Genomic DNA, 21,044 nt, shown 5'->3' on the forward strand with positions numbered 1-21,044 from the left:
ACTTCTCCCCCTGCTGGTCCCCTCCTCAGCTGAATGATCTCTCTCACCCTCCGTGAGCCCTTTCACCTCCTGCGTCTCAGATGGCAGTTCCCTGACATGGACAGTGCATATGCACGACGGGTGATTGGTTGCAACTGTGAGCAGGAGCTTGTCAGTTGCGATTGGGTGGGTGATTGGTGGCTGGTGCAAGGGCTGCTTAGGATTGGCTGTTGGTCCGGTGGTTGGGTGGGTGATTGGCGGTTGTTTGAAGGGCTGCTGAGGATTGCCTGCTGCTGCGGCAATTGTGTGTGAGATTGGCTGCCGCTGGCGGGCAGACGCTTGTTTTATTCTGCATTGTGCGTGATTGGCAGCATGGGGTGAGTGATCTTCAAGGCATTCCCCTCCAAAAAACAGCTCAACAACTCTGGCCCCCCATTTTCTTAATTTGGGGTCCCCAAAAGTAGGGGGTGTCTTATACACAGGGGCATCTTATACATGGAAAAATACAGTGGTTCTCTTTTCCCAAGACACCCTATATTAAAGTTTAAAGAACAAATAACTTTTACTTAGTGTGCTTGCAGTTGCAGGTTAAATATACAATGCAGGTTGGTGGTACTTAAATTGCTAATGCATCTTACATAGATTTGTATCCAAGACTGACTAACATTTACAGATTGATTAATATTCTGAGGCAGAAAGCAGCACAACGGTCCATACCTGCTGCTCTAACTGTTAAGGCTGTTCACTAACTTCCATAAGTGTTCCAACTGAAAATAACTGCTACAGAGTTTATGACATCACAGAGTTCTACAGCTTTTGCAGTCAACCCTTTAAATATGCATTCTGGGTGCTAACATCCCACATTTACCAGAAGTTGACACTAAAATGATGGGGGGTAGGGAATCATGATTTTTTAAAAAATAAAAATGGTTAAAAGGTAAAGGGACCCCTGACCATTAGGTCCAGTCGTGGCCGACTCTGGGGTTGCGGCGCTCAGTCTCGCTCTATTGGCCGAGGGAGCCGGCGTACAGCTTCCGGGTCATGTGGCTGGCATGACTAAGCGGCTTCTAAGCGAACCAGAGCAGCGCATGGAAACGCTGTTTACCTTCCCGCCGGAGCGGTAACTATTTATCTACTTGCACTTTGACGTGCTTTCGAACTGCTAGGTTGGCAGGAGCAGGGACCGAGCAACGGGAGCTCACCCCGTTGTGAGGATTCGAACTGTCAACCTTCTGATCGGCAAGTCCTAGGCTCTGTGGTTTAACCCACAGTGCCACCCGCTTCCCATAAAACAAAAATGTGGAGAATTTAAGATGTGAAATATGAAATTGTGAAAACTGAATTTAAGATGTGAAATATGAGAAAGCAAGTGAACTGAAATTGACAGATCCTTTCATCTCTGGTAGTCTTTCAGATTATTTATTTATTTATTTGATTTATATCATAACTTTGAACAAGCATTTCTGCTTTAAAAGCAGACTGACTCACTGATCTTTCCTTACTCCTTGTAGTTTACTCTGCGCGTACTTTTGTGGCCCCGTGAAGTGACCAAAATGGCTTTGGGTGAAACATCACAAACAAGTTTTCCTCCATTCTTGTTGGCAATAAAGTCACCCAGTTATTATCTCATCTATAATTATTACACTGTCGTGACTGTGGATAAGATCCCTATAGATCTCTAGAGAATACCAGCCAAAGTCTAAAAATGGGTATAAAAAAATCCCTTCCTGCCATTTCAATCAAGGGAGAGGGCAGAGGTAAACGCTGGATTTCCACTTTTCTCTGGAAGATTTGAACTCTGTTGAAGAGTTCTGAAGCTAATGATCATGTTGTCAATGATCTGACATAAGTGAGATTAAGGGAGTCTGACTAGAATTTTTTTTTTGCCTCAGTATGCTGGTGTTTATTGTGTCCATTCTCTTCCTTTTGCCTCATATGGTGTGCAAACACACCACTAGTTGTACTCTCAATTATCTGCTCAGGATCCCACATGAATACTACCAGCCTGGGGACCTCATCGTTGGTGCTCTTGCGTCTCACATCTTTGTTGCTCTGAACAAAGAAGACTTCCGTGGAATCTTAACTACCCATCAACTCCCTAATCTCTTGTAAGGACTCCGTACATCAAGTAGCCATAGGATTCTGACTCATTTCCCAATCCCATCCTTGGTCACTCAGAAGCAAGGATTTCAGCAGGAGATTACTTTCAGGCAGAGGTGGGAAAGACATCTGCAAAACTAAGGTGTAAGCGTGGAGTCATGGAGATGGAGAACAAACAGGCAAAAGTGTTCAGACAAAAGGCAAATAAGGGGGCCAGGAGAAAGCTGTTTAAAAGTATTCCTCGTGTGGAAAAAGTTGATCTGTCTCTGATTATACTAGAACTTGGGTCCTCCTATGTAGAATAATGGTAGATTCAGGAAGGACAAAAGAATGTTGTTCACACAGTATATAGTAAAACAATGGAATTTGTTCCCATAAAATGGGCAAAAAAATTGGATGGCTTTAAAAGAGGATTAGATTAAAAGAGGACACGGGTGGCACTGTGGTCTAAACCACTGAGCCTCTTGGGCTTGCCGATCAGAAGGTCAGCAGTTTAAATCCCCACGACAGGGTGAGCTCCTGTTGCTCTGCCCCAGCTACTGCCAACCTAGCAGTTCAAAAGCATGCCAGTGCGAGTAGATAAATAGGTACTGCTGCGGCTGGAAGGTAAACGGCATTTCCGTGCGCTCTGGCTTCCGTCATGGTGTCCTGTTGCACCAGAAGCGGTTTAGTCCTGCTGGCCACATGAGCCAGAAAGCTGTCTGCGGACAAATGGTGGCTCCCTCGGCCTGAAAAGTGAGATGAGCGCCGCAACCCCATAGTTGCCTTTGACTGGACTTAACTGTCCAGGGGTCCTTTATCTTTTACCATAGACATATTTGTGGAGGATATAGCTAGCAACGTAAGAATATCCTGCTGGATCAGGCCTATGGCTCATGTAGTCCAGCATCCTGTTCTCACAGAAAAGCTATTAATGGCTACTATCCTCTATGGCTTTGTTTTGCCTCTGCTTTTCAAGGCAGTATGCCTATGCCTCTGAATACCAGTTGCTGAGAACTGCAATTGGGGAGAACACTGTTGCCCCTCAGGTCTTGCAAGCAGGCTTCCTAGAGGCATCTGGTTTGCTGTTGGCAGGACAGGATGCTGAAGTCGATGGTTTTTGACTTGATTCAACAGGACTCTTCTCATCTCCCAGTTGTCTGGAAGCCCTAACCATCTCCACAGGGTTTCAGGGGGGGATCGGAAAGAGAAGAGAAAATCAACCAGTCTGTGCTCTTCTTTCAGCACTTCTACAGTGGTGTCCCCTTAATTTATTTTCCCCCACCCCTAAATATTTTAATAAAGTTTTCACAATAATAAAATATTAATAAACTTTTATTTATATCCCGCCCTCCCCAGCCGAAGCTGGGCTCAGAGTGGCCAACAACAGTAAAATAATGCAGGATATAAAATATAGTAAAATGCTATCTTGAACAAACAGAAATCAAAAGACAAAAAGGAAAGGCAAGAGAAAAGAAAAGAAAAACAAAAGATAGAGAAAGAGTAAGAAGAAGAAGAAGAAGAAGAAGAAGAAGAAGAAGAAGAAGAAGAGAGGAAGCAGAGAGATAAAGAACATTAAGAATAACACCAATACTAATCACAATAAAACACAAAATTCCCCAGCTCTCACCTGAAGAATCTTCCCCCTTCCTCAGCCCTATACCCTGAGGACAACTCACTGACCTTTCTTGATTTAAGAGTGAGTGAATGGGATAAAACATTGTAGATGAGGTGTAGGGCCCTTCTCTGTTTTGAATATTGAACTGCACCTCAGAATTGTTCAAGGTGAGGAGTCTTAAAAGCTCACCTCTCCATTGAGGTGGTAAACTAACAGCCTGAGGATAGGAGAAGCTGGCACAGCCAGCCTGATAATGATGCCGGCTTGAGAAGGTTGAGGACGACTCACTTAAGGTAGCCTACCCATTTGTCTTCATTTCAATACTGCTTTGAACCAATGAAAAAAGCTGCCTCTGTTGAGAAAGGTTTTGCATATGTCGGTTTGTGTTTTCTGTTTTGGGACTTAACTATCAGTTAGGAGAAATGATGAGGGAGGTGTAAGGCAAAGACCAGAGAAAGCTGAGGTGAATGTGGACAGCCAAGGCCTGAATATTAAACTGCTTAACCCCGGCGCGTTGACAATATTTTGTGTTGAAGATCAGAACGAGTGAGCCGGAGGCTATGGTCAGCTAAGTTGCTGTCCAGTGCTTACCAGGAGAAGGGTTAACTGGAGCAGTTTGTGGGTGAATTTGGCAGGGATGGAGGTTTAGAGAATTTGGTCTAAGATAGAAGACTTTTAGAGGCTAACATCAATAAGAGCATCACTTGAGTCTTTAGAAAGGGTCTCCAAGAGCCAGTGTGGTGTAGTGGTTAAGAGCGGTAGTCTCATAATCTGGGAAACCGGGTTCGCGTCTCCGCTCCTCCACATGCAGCTGCTGGGTGACCTTGGGCTCGTCACACTTCTTTGAAGTCTCTCAGCCTCACTCGCCTCACAGAGTGTTTGTTGTGGGGGAGGAAGGGAAAGGAGAATGTTAGCCGCTTTGAGACTCCTTAAAGAGAGTGAAAGGCGGGATATCAAATCCAAACTCTTCTTCTTCTTCTTCTTCCAACCACATGTACGACCCTAATGTAAATATCACTATAACCCTATTAGGGACTGGGGTGGGATTTGAATCAGTTCACATTTAAGGTAAACCTACTTAATCTGCATTTTCTGAAATAATATGAGAACAAAAACACAGCCATCTTTTGAAGCGAGCATTTCTCTAAATGCAGGTTTATACATGTATAAAAACCAGAGATTTTAAAAAATGCATATACTGTACTGGAATAAAGTCTCCAAAAGAAATGCATAATTAGTGAAGTAAAATACCAAATTGCATTATATTATGGGAAACCACTTTACAAAAATGGGTACATTAGGTAAATTGCATACAAACATGGATATTAGGAGACGTTCATGTTGGTGAATTTTCGTGACATTTTTTTTAAAAAAAATGCCAACTGATGTGGAAATGTGGAGAACTCAACTTTAGATTGGAAAAATAGAGAAACAGAGAGAAGCCCAAACTGAGAGATGTGGCCATTGGTATACCTGAAGTACAAAATAACATTTTAATAAATAATATTAGTTAATAATTGGTTCTATCTCCACTGTTGGTATCAATGCCATGCCCAGGTTTGCGATGCCAAACTCCTGGGAGGCTTGGAAGAATTCTTAGGGAAATGGGAGGCAGCGGAAAGGGGTCACATTTAAGACTTCTTGTGGCTCAGAGTTCCATAGACTTTGAAATATGAAGATTAAAGAAGCACAAATATCCATACTTGTGCTTCTACACAATGGGACTGAAGGAGCTGTTTCCCTATGGTGGTGGCAGCGAAGGGAATATTTCCCTACAGTTTCCTAGGTTATCAATATAATTTTGATGGGTAAAGGGTGTCATCCTATTCAGCAGATATTCTTGGAAGAGCAGCAGAATAGTGCGGAAATACTCTTATGAAGCATAGTGTATCCCTGATGAGGGATACACCATAACATTCTCATTGCAGTGTTGTGTCAAAGAACTACCAACACCTTTTGGCCTTGGTGTTTGCTGTCAAGGAGATAAATGAGAATCCCAAGATTTTGCCTAATATCACATTGGGATTCCACATCTATGACAGTTACTTCAATCGGAGGATGACTTACCAGGCCACTCTGGGCCTTCCTTCCACACACATACCCAACTACAAGTGTGGCATCCAGAAAAATCTGATGGCAGTGATTGGAGGGCTTGACTTTGATACCTCCGTCGACATGGCAACCATCTTGGACATCTACAAGATTCCCCAGGTAAGATACTGACTTGGGAGTGTTTCACCATTATTATATTTTCTTCCTCAAAAGGTTTTGTACAGATGGGAGAAATATGTGACTGGTGTGAAAGGATAATCCCAGAACATGGTCCTATCTGGTTTGTTTATTCCTGAGGTTGCCTTGGTTTTGACCTGGGGTGTGTGTGCTGTGGGTGGGTCCGCAATGCATTGCAAATTTGGGAGAAGTGTGAATTTCAAAGGATAGCTGTGTATCAGTTTACACTTTGTTTGGGAAATGTAACCTAGTTACATTTTCATGTGAACGGAATAAAATAATAATAATTCCCAACCTTATGTTGAGAATTTCCATTCCACCTTAAGGAGCAGACGTGTGGAACTGTTGCATGTCACATGTCTGTTTACATTCCAGCACAGCTTGCTGGGAACTTCCGTTGTGTGTATTGCTTTTGCTTTTCTCTGAGAAGATGAAGAGAGAGACGACATGTTTCTTTGTCCTGATTTATGATTATTAAATCTGTAGTTATAGTATGCTTTCACAAGCCTCACGCCTATTCTGTGTGCGTAGTTCAATCTGCTGATAGTGTGCCCTGGCTTTGAAGCCCGGGTCGCTGATTTACGTTGGAGCAGAGGGCCGATGGGTCTTTGCAGTGGGACAGCTGGAAGGAGACAGCCCAGCTGGGGCTAGCCAGCTGGCCCTCTGCATGTCGACACCTTGTTGCTGCCACTGCAACTCCAGATGCACATACCAGTTTCTTTTACTAGTTAAGGAACATGCCCCTTCCTTTCCTTTTAGCTCACTTATGGCTCCTTTGCTCCAGAGGATCCTGGTCAAAGCCAATCCACTTCCTTCTACTGGATGGTGCCAAATGAAGCCCACCAGTGCACTGGGATTATTGAGTTACTTCTCCACTTTGGTTGGACATGGGTTGGGTTGCTTGCTGGAGATAATGAGAGTGGAGAAAGATTTGTGCAGACCCTGCAACATCTGTTTTCCCAGAAAGGCATTTGCTTGGCCTTCTCAGAGAGAACTCAGAAAACTAGACATTTTGACGATTATTTTAACATGCACCACCACTGGATCCGACTCTATCAAGTGATTATGGAAAGTAAAGCCAAGGTCGTCATTGTCTATGGAGAAACAAAGTCCATGCTTGACTTTCGAACCATGGTAGCACTAGGTGAAATGGAAGATGTGAAAAAGACACCGGAAGGTAAAGTGTGGATTCTGACAGCACAGCTGGATTTCACAGCATTGAACTTCCAACTAATGTGGGACATGGAAGTCTTCCACGGTTCTCTCTCCTTTGCTGTTCATTCAAATGAGGTACAAGGATTCAAAAGCTTTCTTCAGCTCCAGAATCCTTTTGAGGCAAATGGAAATGGCTTTCTCAGGGAGTTCTGGGAAGAGGTATTTTTCTGTTTATTTCCAGGTTTTAATACAAGGGAGAAGGCCAGTGAAGCCTGCACTGGAGAGGAGAAGCTGGAAGATCTCCCTTCATCTGGTTTTGAGATGAGCATGACTGGCCACAGCTACAGTCTCTATAATGCTGTCTATGCCATAGCACATGCTCTACATGCCATGTTCTTGTCTAGGACCAAATACAGGGGAGTGATGGAAGGAGGGGTGCAGGAGCTTCAGAAGCTGCAGTCTTGGCAGGTAATGCCTTTGATGAGATACAATTTGTTTGACATGAGCAGGAAAATTACACCCAGCAGTGTGTAAAACATGCTCTGGAAATCACTGTTGATTATGATCCAGCACTTTTGTCAGTCAACTCCTTTCTGATTCCCTTCATTATTCAGTGCAACAAATGCTCATTTTAGCTCTTTGTTGTTAGCTCTTGTTGTTGTTGTCTTAATAAATTGCACTACAAAAAAAAATTAGACGCCACACACAAACACACACATACAGGAATGCAGCCGACATGAACACGAAGATTGCGTAGGGAAACAATGAGTGAACAAAGGATAGCAATTGCAGAATAAATGGTTAGTTTGGAAGCAGATTTGGAATCTATGAAGATTAGCGTCACTTGTGCAAGTTCTCTGTTGTTCACTTGTGTTTCTTTGGTGCTGAGAGAGGTTGGGATTGGCCCAGGGTGTGGTTGTTTGTTTGTGATTGGCTGTGGTCATCTTTGTTTTCATGTGTGAATGGGGTGTGTGTGTGTTTTGGAGCAGGTTAGCCATATTGATTTGTGTGCCGTTGGTGGATTTTTGTCATTGTCTTGTTGGGCTGTGTATGTGATAAAAGGAGCCATACGTCTTCTTCTATTTGTCCCCATGTCAGTTTCAGTTTATTGGTTAATTTTTCTAGTAAGGCTGTTTCCCATACTATTTGGTACCATTTGTCCATGCTTACTCCTGAAAGGTCTTTCCAATGTCTGGTTATGATGTTTCTGGCTGCTGAGAGCAGGTGGATTATGAGTTCTTTGTGTCAGTCAGTCAGTTTTATTGCACATAGCCAAAGGCTGCCGCAATGTACACAGAATCATTCAACAATTAAAAGAAAATACGCTGGATTAATACAAAAAACTTAAAACATTTATATTATCAAGACATTACCTACTCTAAACAGAGCTATAAAAGTACCTTAATATACAGGTTAAGACATTAAACAATAAAATTTATAGGCTAAAATCATCACATGACCACTAATATATTAAAAAAATAATGTTAATTAATACAATGTGCAATTATATTTGGAGTTTGGTGATAAAGATAGAATATAGCCTGATGTAGATAGGGTCAAATAAATTCATCTCCTTTACAGTTGGTGGTTATCTTGGCTATATAATTTGAGTTCTTTGTGGTGTAAATGGGCATTATTATCTTGGAAGATGTTTAGTAAGGCCAGTTCTGGGGTGATTTCCAATACTTGCTTAGTTATTTTACATATTTCTCATATGGCTGTTTATTTAATCTTATTTAAAAGATGTAGTAAGCAGTTGCTGGATGGCCACCTGTCATGGATGTTTTGGTTGAGATTCTTGCTTTGCAGGGGGTTGGACTAGATGACCCTCGGGTCCTTTCCAACTCTATGATTCTAATAGTAATTTGACAGAATTCTTTCTGCTTCTCTTTCAGTGCAGCTTCACCCCTTCCTAAAGAGGGTCTCATTTAACAACAGTGCTGGAGAAACAGTTTCTTTTGGCGAGAACAGGGAAGTTGAAGCTGGATTTGATATTACCAGCATGATTACTTTTCCAAATAACTCCTTCGTGAGACTCAAGGTTGGAAGGGTGGATCTGGAGGCTGCCCCAGGTCAGGAATTTTCCATTGATGGCGACAAAATAGTGTGGCACAGAAACTTTCCCCAGGTACAGCATAATTTCCACACCCACAATATACCGGAAAGCACTATATTATAGTATACTCAGATCATCAGCCCAGTGTGTCCAAAACAAAGTGTGGTACATCTTTGAAGCATGTGTAGAACATGGGTAGGCAAACTAAGGCCTGGGGGTCGGATCCGGCCCAATTGCCTTCTAAATCTGGCCCTCGGACCATCCGGGAATCAGCGTGTTTTTACATGACTAGAATGTGTCTTTTTATTTAAAATGCATCTCTGGGTTATTTGTGGGAACTGCCTGGTGTTTTTACATGAGTAGAATGTGTGCTTTTACAGTGGTACCTCAGCTTACATACGCTTCAGGTTACAGAAGCTTCAGGTTACAGACTTCGCTAACCCAGAAATAGTACCTCGGGATAAGAACTTTGCTTCAGGATGAGAACAGAAATCGTGCGGCAGCAGCAGGAGGCACCATTAGCTAAAGTGGTACCTCAGGTTAAGAACAGTTTCAGGTTAAGAACGGACCTCCAGAACGAATTAAGTTCTTAACCCAAGGTACCACTGTATTTAAAATGCATCCCCCCCCCAATATAGTCCGGCCCCCCACAAGGTCTGAGGGACAGTGGACTGGCCCCCTGCTGAAAAAGTTTGCTGACCCCTGTTGTAGAACTTGGAACCTATAGTTCACATTTTTGTTTTATGAGGACTCGGGGGCCTCTCACCCAGAAAGAGCAGAGCTGGAACAGGCACACTCAGCATGTATGAGGACATTGGGGGCAAGGCTAGTGAATACAAGCCCTTGACCCCCAATCTCCAATTTCAGCCCTCATGCTTAGAGCTCATTCATATTTGACTTTTCCCATGTCTAAAAAGCACGGGCCCAAGACATTTTCTGCATGTGCCATGCTTCCTAGGAATGGGTCTGAGAGGTTTTCCATTAGCTCTGCTGTTTTCCCCAGCAAAACACACTGAATTGGAGCAAGCATCAATCGGTGGAAAACTCAATTTATGCTTGCTCCAATTCAGCAATAGAGCAGGTTTTGGTGCTGATCTTTAAAGCCCTAAACGGCCTCAGCCCAGTATACCTGAAGGAGCGTCTCCACCCCCATCGTTCTGCCTGAGCACAGAGGTCCAGCTACAAGGGCCTTCTAGCGGTTCCCTCACTGCGAGAAGTGAGGTTACAGGGAACCAGGCAGAGGGCCTTCTCGGTAGTGGCGCCCGCTCTGTGGAATGCCCTCCCATCAGATGTCAAGGAAATAAACAACTGTCTGACTTTTAGAAGACATCTGAAAGCAGCCCTATTTAGGGAAGTTTTTAATGTTTAATCTTTTATCATGTTTTTAATATTCTGTTGGGAGCCACCCAGAGTGCCTGGGGAAGCCCAGCCAGATGGGTGGGGTATCAATCAATCAATCAATCCAGGGGAAAGCAGCAGGAGAAGAGGAATTGTGGGCAAGCCCTGACTCTCTGAAAGATCTCAAAAGTGTTGGGTGGTTTTGGAGGGTAGGATAGGATATTATTTATTAATTATCCTTCCTCTTACTCACCTGTGTGAGTTTAATTTCCAGTTAGAAGAGTTTGAAATTTACTATACCTTTGAAGCATAAAATGTGATAACTTCTGGGACAAAGGTTACTTAACCTTGCTAGCAATTATTCAGCAGACTGGTTCTTCCCTTTGTTATCCCTTGGAACAAAATAAGCACAGAAGTCTGAAATGGAAGAATAAAATTATTATTTGCCTACATAAAGCTTCAGACTTGATGGAGCAGTAATCAGCAATGAAAAACAAGGCAGCCAGAATCTGGAGAGCACAGAACTAGCAACCTTTCTCATCGGCTACGTGGCATAGAAAGAGACTGAGCTCTGAGCAGGAATTAGTAAGGATTATTTTCCTATCATAACTTTTCCCACCAGGGAAAGCCAGGAATATGACCCTACTGAGTGCCCTTTTCATGCATTTACAGGAAGACTCCACGTGTCTTAACACTGCTTATCTGGCAATGCATGGTATTTTATTTTGGCTGTGTCACTGCTTTGCACAAAAAGATGGACATTGTAAGAATGCTAAAAAAAAGGTGACTAGGAATGAGTCATTTGATCCTGAGTTTTGAATGAGTACAGTGGTACCTCAGGTTACAGACACTTCAGGTTACAGACTCTGCTAATCCAGAAATAGTACCTCAGGTCAAGAACTTTGCTTCAGGATGAGAACAGAAATTGCGCGGTAGCGGGAGGCCCCATTAGCTAAAGTGGTACCTCAGGTTAAGAACAGTTTCAGGTTAAGAATGGACCTTCAGAACGAATTAAGTTCTTAACCTGAGGTACCTCTGTAGTTTCATGTCTTCTGAATTCTGCCTGAAAAGAAACTGAAGTGAATGGCTGTGCGAAATTGTTTCTGTGTTTCCTCCAATGGGCAGGTTCCACCTTTATCTGTATGTAACCCCAGTTGTCCTCCAGGATCCCACAAGAAAAAGAAGGAAGGGGGAAAATTCTGCTGCTATGACTGTGCTCCATGTCCCCAAGACAAGATATCACCCCAGAAGGGTAAGTGACACAAGATATATACTTTGCAAATATTTGTCATATTAAATGGAGTGGAAGAAGTCAAAAGTACTTGTTATTTATTTATTTATCATTTGTACTTGTTATTTATTTATCATTAAATATATTTATTATTTAAATAAAGGCTATAATTTTTTCCAGTGTTAAATTCAATTTTACACATTTCTATAACAACTTGTGAATATATTTTAAAAAATATTCTCATGAATATTTGTCAGCATTTGTCAGTATAGCTCCCCCTCCCACTAAACCAATTTTTGTATTCAGTTTTAAGAACATAAGATGAGTCTGTTGAGTAAGGCCAATGGCCCATTTAGTCCAGCATGCTTCTGATAATATTTTATTCCTTGCTAATTACGCTGTTTTAAAATTGCATTTTATGTTTGACTTCTTTTAGTAATGTTTCCTTTAAGACAGTATTTTTGTTAACTTTGCTGAGTTAAATGTGCATTCTGTAGCTGACCTCCTTTGTAATATTTTATTTAGACATTTTCGTTTCCTGTTAATTATATTGCTTTGAATATATACTTTATATTGAACTTCTGTAATGTTTTCTTCTGGATTGTTTTACCTGATGTTTTCAAGGAGATTGCAAGCCACTTACATTCCCCCCCTTAAAATATAAAGTGGTATAGAAATTTGATGATGATGATGATGATGATGATGATAACATGCTGTCCACAAAGTGGCCAACTAGATGCCTGTGGCAACCCCATAAGTTGGCCATGAGCACAACATCGCTCTGCCAAGCTGTGATTTCCAGCAAATGGTATTTAGAGGCATGCCTCTGACAGTGGAATTAGTGGCTAGTAGCCTTGTCCATGAGTTTGTCTAATATACTTTTAAAGCTGTTCAAGTTGCTGGCCATCTTTGCTTCCTGTAGCAACAAGTTCCACTAAGCACTCCATGAGTAAGTACTTTATTTTATCCTTGAATCATCCAACCTTTGCTTCTTCCAACAATAGCTTTTGGATGTCCACAAATTTCTCCATGGCATGCATGGTTTTCCAAACTTTTACCATGTAACCCTTTTCTAGCCTTTTCTCTAAAAAGTCTCAAACGTTGCAAACATTTGACTAACATACACATTTTTGCTTTTTTAAAAAAAAAAGATATTTATTGGAATTTTCAAAAAAAACAAAGAAAAAAAACACAATTAAACACACATACAATTTACATTTCTTACTTTCAATAACAAATTTCCTTGACTTCCCCACACCTCCCCTTCTTGTATTCCAATTCCAATTTTTAGCTCAGCAAGTTCTTGTCCCCAAACTTTACCTTATTTTCTCTAATTCATTTTAATTAACCAATTTTAACTTATAAACCTCAATCTTTATACATCAATACTTATTTTTAAAAATCTTTTTCTAGGTTCACCCCATCAACTTAATTAACCACATTTTTGCAAGCAGCGTTCCCTTATATAATGCATTTTGTATATCATTTTAATTAACATTTGCCTGTGTATTGTGTGTATTTCCAATAATATATGTACCTTTGTATACATTGTTTTGTTGATCACAACAAAGTGTGAATTCTGAAGGGTAACTGGTTTGGTTCAAGTGTTCATATATGGTTCAAGTGTTTTGTTCATCACAAAAAGTATGAATTCTGAAGGGTAACTGGTTTGGTTCAAGTGTTCATATAACAAGCACAAATTAGGTCAAACAAAACCAAATCCCCTCTCCCCCTGCTCTACGGAAACACAGCCCCGAGATGCATACCAATAAAGGTACATGGTCCTTGAAGTAAAAATAATAATAATGCATCAATGGGTTGACTTGGTCTAAGACAATGTCCTTTGTTCCTGATGTGGACAATCAATACTAGGAAGATTGAAGATGTATTTGTTGCTGCCACCCCTGTCCATGTGATGTAAGCCTACAAGGTATGGGTCTTGCCCACCTACACCACACAACGTGATTTATGGGAAGTTAGCAAGCCAGCATAATGATTTTCTAATACCCCAACAAACGTTGCTGAGGTGGGGTTCACATGCATCACATTGTATCTGGTCTACCTGGGATACTTCCAATTTAATCCTAAGCGTTCCATAATGGCAGCATTAGAAGTTGCTCTCCAATGAATAACAAATCTGAATGTTTTATTTTCTCTGCAGACATGAATGACTGTGTCAAGTGCCCAGATGATTGTTATCCAAACAAGGACCAATCACAATGCATTCCAAAGAAAATAAGCTTCTTGTCTCTTAAAGAGCCTCTGGGGATGAGCTTGGCAGTTTTTGTTCTTTTCTTGTCTCTGCTAACAATATTGGTCACAGCTATTTTTATTAAGCACCAGGACACACCCATTGTCAGAGCAAACAATCGGGACCTCACCTACAGTCTCCTCACTTTCCTCCTGCTCTGCTTCCTCTGCCCATTGATTTTCCTCAGCCCTCCAGAAAGAGTGAGCTGCCTGCTCCGACAAATGGCTTTTGGTCTTGTTTTTACAGTGGTCATTTCTTGTGTGCTGGCCAAGACCATTACGGTAGTCCTTGCCTTTGTGGCCACCAAACCAGGATCCAGAATGAAGAAATGGGTGGGGAAAAGGCTGGCAAGCTCCATTGTGTTTTCTTGTTCCCTTATTCAGGTTGGTATTTGCAGTATGTGGTTAGGAGCTTCTCCACCATTCCCAGATACTGACATGCACTCTGTGATGGGAGAAACAATACTAGAATGTAACGAAGGGTCAGTTGTCATGTTTTACTGTGTCCTGGGCTACATGAGCTTTCTGGCCATTGTCAGCTTTGTTGTGGCCTTTTTTGCCAGGAAACTGCCTGACAGCTTTAATGAGGCCAAATTCATCACCTTCAGCATGTTGCTCTTTTGTAGTGTTTGGATCTCCTTTGTTCCGGTCTACCTGAGCACCAAGGGGAAATACATGGTGGCTGTGGAGATCTTCTCCATCTTGGCCTCCGGTGCTGGTTTACTGGGTTCCATCTTTGGCCCCAAATGCTACATTATTTTGTTGAGGCCCAATTTGAACAACAAAAAGCAGTTAATAAAGAGGAAACTGTAATATATTCTAGTGTGTCTGTCTTTTCTTTCATACCTTACTATAGTTAATATAGTATTTATTTCTCTGCTGTCTGTTATCATTTAGTTATTTTGTATTATTTGGTGGTAATTGTTTTGTGTCCTTTGTGTTGTTGTTGTTGTTTTTTGTTGTTGTTGTCCTCTCTTGAGGTGTAAGGCTGTCAAAGGCTAGGAATTATCCTATAAATTAAACTCTGCTAGTACATTAACTTTATATAGATTCCTTAAATCTCCCATATATTCCCAGAACAAAATTTTGATGTGGTCTTAAGATTAAACTATAATGATCCAAATATTTTGTTGTGTTCAAACTCAATCTTCTTTGGAAATGCGTATTTTGGTAAAGGGCCCTTTTCAACTGTTTTGGGGTTTTTTTTGGGGGGGGGGGAGGCAGTCTCCTCACTTCCCTCCTGCTCTGTTTCCTCTGCCCATTGATCTTCCTCAGCCCACCAGAAAGAGTGAGCTGCCTTGTCCGACAAATGGCTTTTGGCCTTGTTTTCACAGTGACCGTTTCTTGTGTTCTGGCCAAAACGATCACGGTGGTTCTGGCCTTTGTGGCCACCAAACCAGGATCTAGAATGAGGAAGTGGGTGGGGAAAAGACAGGCAAGCACCATTGTGATTTCTTGTTCTCTTATTCAAGCTGGCATTTGCACTGTGTGGTTAGGAACCTCTCCCCCACTCCCTGATTCCGACATGCACTCAATGATGAGGGAAATCATTCTAGGCTGCAACGAAGGGTCATAGAATCATAGAATCATAGAGTTGGAAGAGACCACAAGGGCCATCGAGTCCAACCCCCTGCCAAGCAGGAAACACCATCAGAGCACTCCTGACATATGGTTGTCATGTTTTGCTGTGTCCTGGGCTACATGGGCTTTTTGGCCATTGTTGTGGCATTTTTTTGCCAGGAAATTGCCTGAGTGCTTCAATGAGGCCAAATTCATCACCTTCAGCATGTTGTTGTTTTGTAGTGTTTGGGTCTCCTTTGTTCCGGTCTACCTGAGCACTAAGGGAAAATACATGGTGGCTGTGGAGATCTTCTCCATCTTGGCCTCTAGTGCTGGCTTACTGGGCTCCATCTTTGCTCCCAAATGCTACATTATTATGCTGAGACCTGACCAGAATATCAGAGAGCAATTAATTATAAAGTGAATGAAAGAAAGCAATATTTTTTAAAAAATAAATAAAGCTGTCTTCCAATCATCCCTTTCTAAGTAATTTTCTAGGTTTATTATGTCATAAACAGTATAGAAACATTCATGTCCAATCTTACACCTCCTATAGTTACAGAGCAGGAAGTGCTATAAAAAGAATGCTGCTGACATATCAGCAAGAATGGTATGTCAGCACAAGTATGAGGCCTATTGATTTCTCTCATGTAAAAAGAAGCAACTGTGATGGAAGTGAGACTGGATCTCTCTGCACACAGAAGTCTCGACACTCCAACAGTTTTATAATCTTTAGTTTATTAGGATTTATAGAAACCTTCCGAGAGCCCTCATAAATCAGTCCTCCCTGGAACTCTCAGTTGGCGCTACTGATCGCCGCTTCCTGCAAAAACACAGAAATCGAGGTGCTTTTATGACCCTCTTATGACGTTCCATTAATCTCCCGAAACGACTTGCGTGCGGAGACTTCTGGGCCCTCTCCGCCTCCAAGCCTGAACTTAACCCTTGCAGTTGTTCTGACTCTGCCTGTTCTGCTCCCTCCTCCTGCATTCTTTCCCAGACAAGGTCCCCCTCCCCCTCCGTGGGCTGGGAATGCAAACCTCTCCTGTTGTCTTCCTTTCCTCCTTCCTCTACAGAGTCTTCTTCTTCACTCTCAGCCTCCAGCCTTTCCTTCAGCTCAACATCACTGGTGGGGCTCATGGCAGGGACCTCAGAGTACTTTGAGGGCTCTCTGACAGCAGGGAACAAAAGGAAATCTAATGAATGAGATCATGAAGCTTGAAAGGAAGTGTAAACGCTTTCTCACAATAATAATGCACAATAAAAGTAATGAGAATTATGAGAAAAATTGAGACTATACTGATCAATGAACTTCAGCAAACAGGACACCTCACCCCTAAATCAGAAGGGATAATAGAATAAAATTTAAGGTATATATTTTTCTTTTTTAATTGTGGTTCGAGGACCCGACCCCCGCGATGCGAAATAAACAGACAAGGACACGTGATTTAGGTTAATGGGCAAGAAAAAGGCCACAACTTTATTGATTACAGCAGTGAAAAGGTATTGGCTTAGGCATTGGAGGTCACAAACAAGGTGGGTGTATTCACCAGTAGGTGGAGCCTGTTGATGCTCATCCAACTATAGGCTCACCCCTGATGTCACCGAGGGTCATGCCATGGCCTCCCGCCAAGCAGGCATCAGACAGAATACACGGCCGCCAGATTCCTTTAACGGAATACCCAAAAATTGAAGGCATAGGCGATGGCCACACCTAGCCCTTCGACACACCACAACACATTAATCCAATGCCTAACCGCCGCTCGCAATGGGACGACGAGGAAGAAGGCCGAGGAGGGGCTGGCCCTGCAATATAAAGGCTGGTTAACACGCCCCCCTGGAGGCACCTGGTTGGGTGCCCTCCGAGGGGGCGTGAGCGCCAGCCAGGTGAGCAAGGTAGCTCGGGCTCCCGCCCACAACCATTCCCTTCCTTCCAGGGAGGAGAGTGTTACGAAAAAGGAGCAATGCAGAAGCAAGCACCAGGTGGCTGGAATGGTAAACAGGATGTGGGTGTTTTTGGATTGTACCGTGGGAACCGGGGACAGTCTATTCACTGCTCTGAGAGCCGGATGTTACCTCAGAGCAGCACATGACCCTGTACTGGAAGTACATGGGTGGAGTTTATTCTCTCTCTGCATCTGGGAATCAAAGTGTACAGACATGTTTCTCTGTACTGCTGAAAGACAGAAATAAAGACATGTAGATATATTTCTGTCTGTCTCTTTCCCCCTCCCCTGGGAATGGAGGTGGGGGAGGGGTGGTGTGTTCTCCTTCACGTTGAGGAGAATCGCCGATTGGAGACCTCCTTTGATCTTGCCGGGAGTCGCAGACGGGAGGTCATAAGGAATCAAGCCGGGCACCTGGAGGGTGGCCAAATTCCTCTGGACTAAGAGCTAAGCTGGAGGCTCTTTTGGCTTGATCCCGACAACTGGTAGCAGACCGATGGATATCTGATCTATGAGAATCTGCATGAGAGGTGAGAGGTCGATGAATCGTTGCCATCCTCTGCACCTAAGGAGATAAAGAAAAGCGTCTGCCTGCAGCCAGAAAGCTGAAACAGACAGCTGGACACCGAGAGGAGTGTGTTTCAAGGCAACGGAGAAGGTATGCTGCATTTTGGGGTAGAGAAAAGTGAACGCAGAAAGGTTTATTTTCTGGTTCACAAGAAAGAGCTGCGTTTGAGAAAAACAGCTCTGAAAGAGCAAGCTTGCATACCAGGAATTCCTGTGGTTTAGATAAGGAGTTCCGTCCTGAGCAGGTTGCTAGGCAACGTCTGCCAGTTACTGAGTGGCCTAAAAAGAGCCTGGGAAATCGAAAGTGTATCTGCGCAGCTGTGCAAGGGTTTTGAAAACAAAACAGCCCAAGGGTTTGCCTGCCAGGAAAGCAGTAAACAAGCCGAGAGACTTTTGGAGTTTACTGGCTTGAGAAAGTGAAAGCTGGCTTGAGATTGAGTGTAAAGCTGACCCTTGGATTCAGCATGGATGCCAAGAAGGGGGGAGTGCCCCTGAATGCCGTGGTTCTAGATGAACACAGCCGGCATGCTGCACTGGAAGAAAAGGACAGGGGGAGGGAGGAACGGAGTTCTAATTCCCCCACCGATGAGGCTACTGGAAAGGATGCTGTAGCTTTGAACGTTGTCCAGTGGTACAATTGTGGACAGGCTGGGCATCTTCAGCGGAGCTGTAAGAAGCCACGTCAGCCAAAAGGAGCGAAGGGCCGCTCAGCAAAGCCTGAGGCGTCAGGCAAAGGTCATACCAAGCCTATGGTGGAACCTGCAAAGGCTTTGATGGCGAAAGGAACCACGCCAGATGTTGGGAACGCGTTTATAATTGACACGGGCTGCACGGTTCATATGTCCCCACACAGAGAACTCTTTTCAACGTTTAAGAAGCAAAGCTTCACTGTTACACAGGCCAATGGTCAGGAGCTAGAAGCGGCCGGCGTGGGGACTGTCTATCTTAAGAGTCTGAATTTGACAATAAACAATGTTTACTTGGTTCCTGAGTTGAAGTTCAATCTGCTGAGTGTTTCGCAGATTGCAAAGAGAGGACTGAAACTGTCCTACGATGCTGAGAGCTGCGAGATCTACAAAGATGGAGAGTTATATCTTTCTGCCAAACAGAAGGATGGACTATATTTGTTGACTTTTGCACAAAGTGATTACATGGAATGTAATTCATCTGTGTCTAACCTAGTTTCTCTTGCAGGTGTGAGCAAGAAGAAGACCGGGGTCAACAGGGCATTTCAGCGGGTGTATGCTGATGTGATTGGTCCTCTAGAACCATCTAGAGGCAATGCAAGATATTATCTTGTGTGTGTGGATCATTTCTCTAACTATGTCTGGGTTTATGTGTTGAGAAAGCCACAGGAAGCCTTGGAGAGGTTTCAGGAGTTTTGTGACAAAGTTAAGAGTATGCATGATGCTAACATTGATTGTCTATTCACAGACGAGAAGCAGATTTTTCTTTTACAGGATTTCCAGCGGTTCCTGCAAAAGAAGGGAATAAGACACAAGACTGCTGTTTCAGCAGAAGCGTGGAACAGGGGTGTCTGTGTACGGGTGAACAGAGAATTGCAAAAGGGGATGGAAGCGCAATTGCTTAGTTCACATCTGCCACATGAGTACTGGGCCGAGTCTCTAATGTCGTTCTGTTATACGAAAGTGAGAAAGGTTTCAAAAGACTTGGGAAGTTCTCCTTTTGAGAAACTGTTCCACAGAAAACCTTCTGTTGCCCATTTCAAGGTTTTTGGGTCTCATGTGAGAACAGAAGCTCCAGGTGGAGTAAAGAATGCCAGAGGCATTTTTGTGGGGTATGAAAAGGGTCTCTACAGAGTAATTTTGTCTGAATCTGGTCAGGTGATTCTCACAAAATTTCTAGAGAGTGCTCCTGAACAGGAGAGAGTGATAGTACACACATTTCCCACTGAGGATGATTCAGATGATGATGATTTCACTGATTTCAGCTGTAATGAAAGTGATGACACTGATAGCTCGGAGAGCTCAGTTGTCACAGTCATTGAGAGGAAGTCTCACACAATGGATAGGCCTTCACAACTGAAGGATGAACCACTGTTTACCATTGGAACTAGTTCTCCAAAGAGTCCTGAGACTGGACCAGTGAGCAGAGAGGATCAGCACCTCATACGTAGGTCTGAGAGAGTTACAAAGGGTCAACCACCCAAGAGGTACTCAAAAGAGTTTGTTAACTTAGCTGTTGCATGTGTTGCTGTTGTAAACAACCGAGGACAGGTTGGAGCTGTGTCTAAGTCAGAGACAAAGACACAACAGAGAGTTGCTAGCCAAGGTAATGCAGATGCACTCATTCCTTGGAAACCAGACAACCAGAGAGGTACACTGGGGAAACCAGTGGCGGGGAGTTCCAAGGGTGGAACTGAAACAACAGGGGAGTGTTATGTGTATAACAACTGTTTGTTTTCTTCTCTGGATCATGCTTTGCTTGCTGCAACACGCATTGATTCTTTTGGGGGAGGATGTTACGAAAAAGGAGCAATGCAGAAGCAAGCACCAGGTGGCTGGAATGGTAAACAGGATGTGGGTGTTTTTGGATTGTACCGTGGGAACCGGGGACAGTCTATTCACTGCTCTGAGAGCCGGATGTTACCTCAGAGCAGCACATGACCCTGTACTGGAAGTACATGGGTGGAGTTTATTCTCTCTCTGCATCTGGGAATCAAAGTGTACAGACATGTTTCTCTGTACTGCTGAAAGACAGAAATAAAGACATGTAGATATATTTCTGTCTGTCTCTTTCCCCCTCCCCTGGGAATGGAGGTGGGGGAGGGGTGGTGTGTTCTCCTTCACGTTGAGGAGAATCGCCGATTGGAGACCTCCTTTGATCTTGCCGGGAGTCGCAGACGGGAGGTCATAAGGAATCAAGCCGGGCACCTGGAGGGTGGCCAAATTCCTCTGGACTAAGAGCTAAGCTGGAGGCTCTTTTGGCTTGATCCCGACAGAGAGTCCTTGCTAAACCAGTGAGTACAATAATCAACACACACACACAAGGAAATTATGTAATGTGGTAAACCAT

The 21,044-nt window shown here is 43.2% G+C and overlaps 1 protein-coding gene across 1 annotated transcript; it reads left to right on the forward strand.

Annotated features, from left to right (window-relative positions):
* Nucleotides 1-5,602: 5,602 nt before the first annotated feature.
* On the forward strand, nucleotides 5,603-14,886 carry LOC128399667 (vomeronasal type-2 receptor 26-like; the record flags this gene model as incomplete). The annotated part of the gene is made up of 5 exons (XM_053361328.1): nucleotides 5,603-5,887; nucleotides 6,665-7,528; nucleotides 8,961-9,188; nucleotides 11,580-11,706; nucleotides 13,847-14,886. Coding segments are annotated over 5 exons (2,406 nt in total), but the record flags the coding sequence as incomplete, so codon positions are not given.
* Nucleotides 14,887-21,044: the final 6,158 nt, after the last annotated feature.

The sequence above is a fragment of the Podarcis raffonei genome, chromosome 13 (assembly GCF_027172205.1).
Source record: "Podarcis raffonei isolate rPodRaf1 chromosome 13, rPodRaf1.pri, whole genome shotgun sequence".
NCBI classification, from domain to species: domain Eukaryota; kingdom Metazoa; phylum Chordata; class Lepidosauria; order Squamata; family Lacertidae; genus Podarcis; species Podarcis raffonei.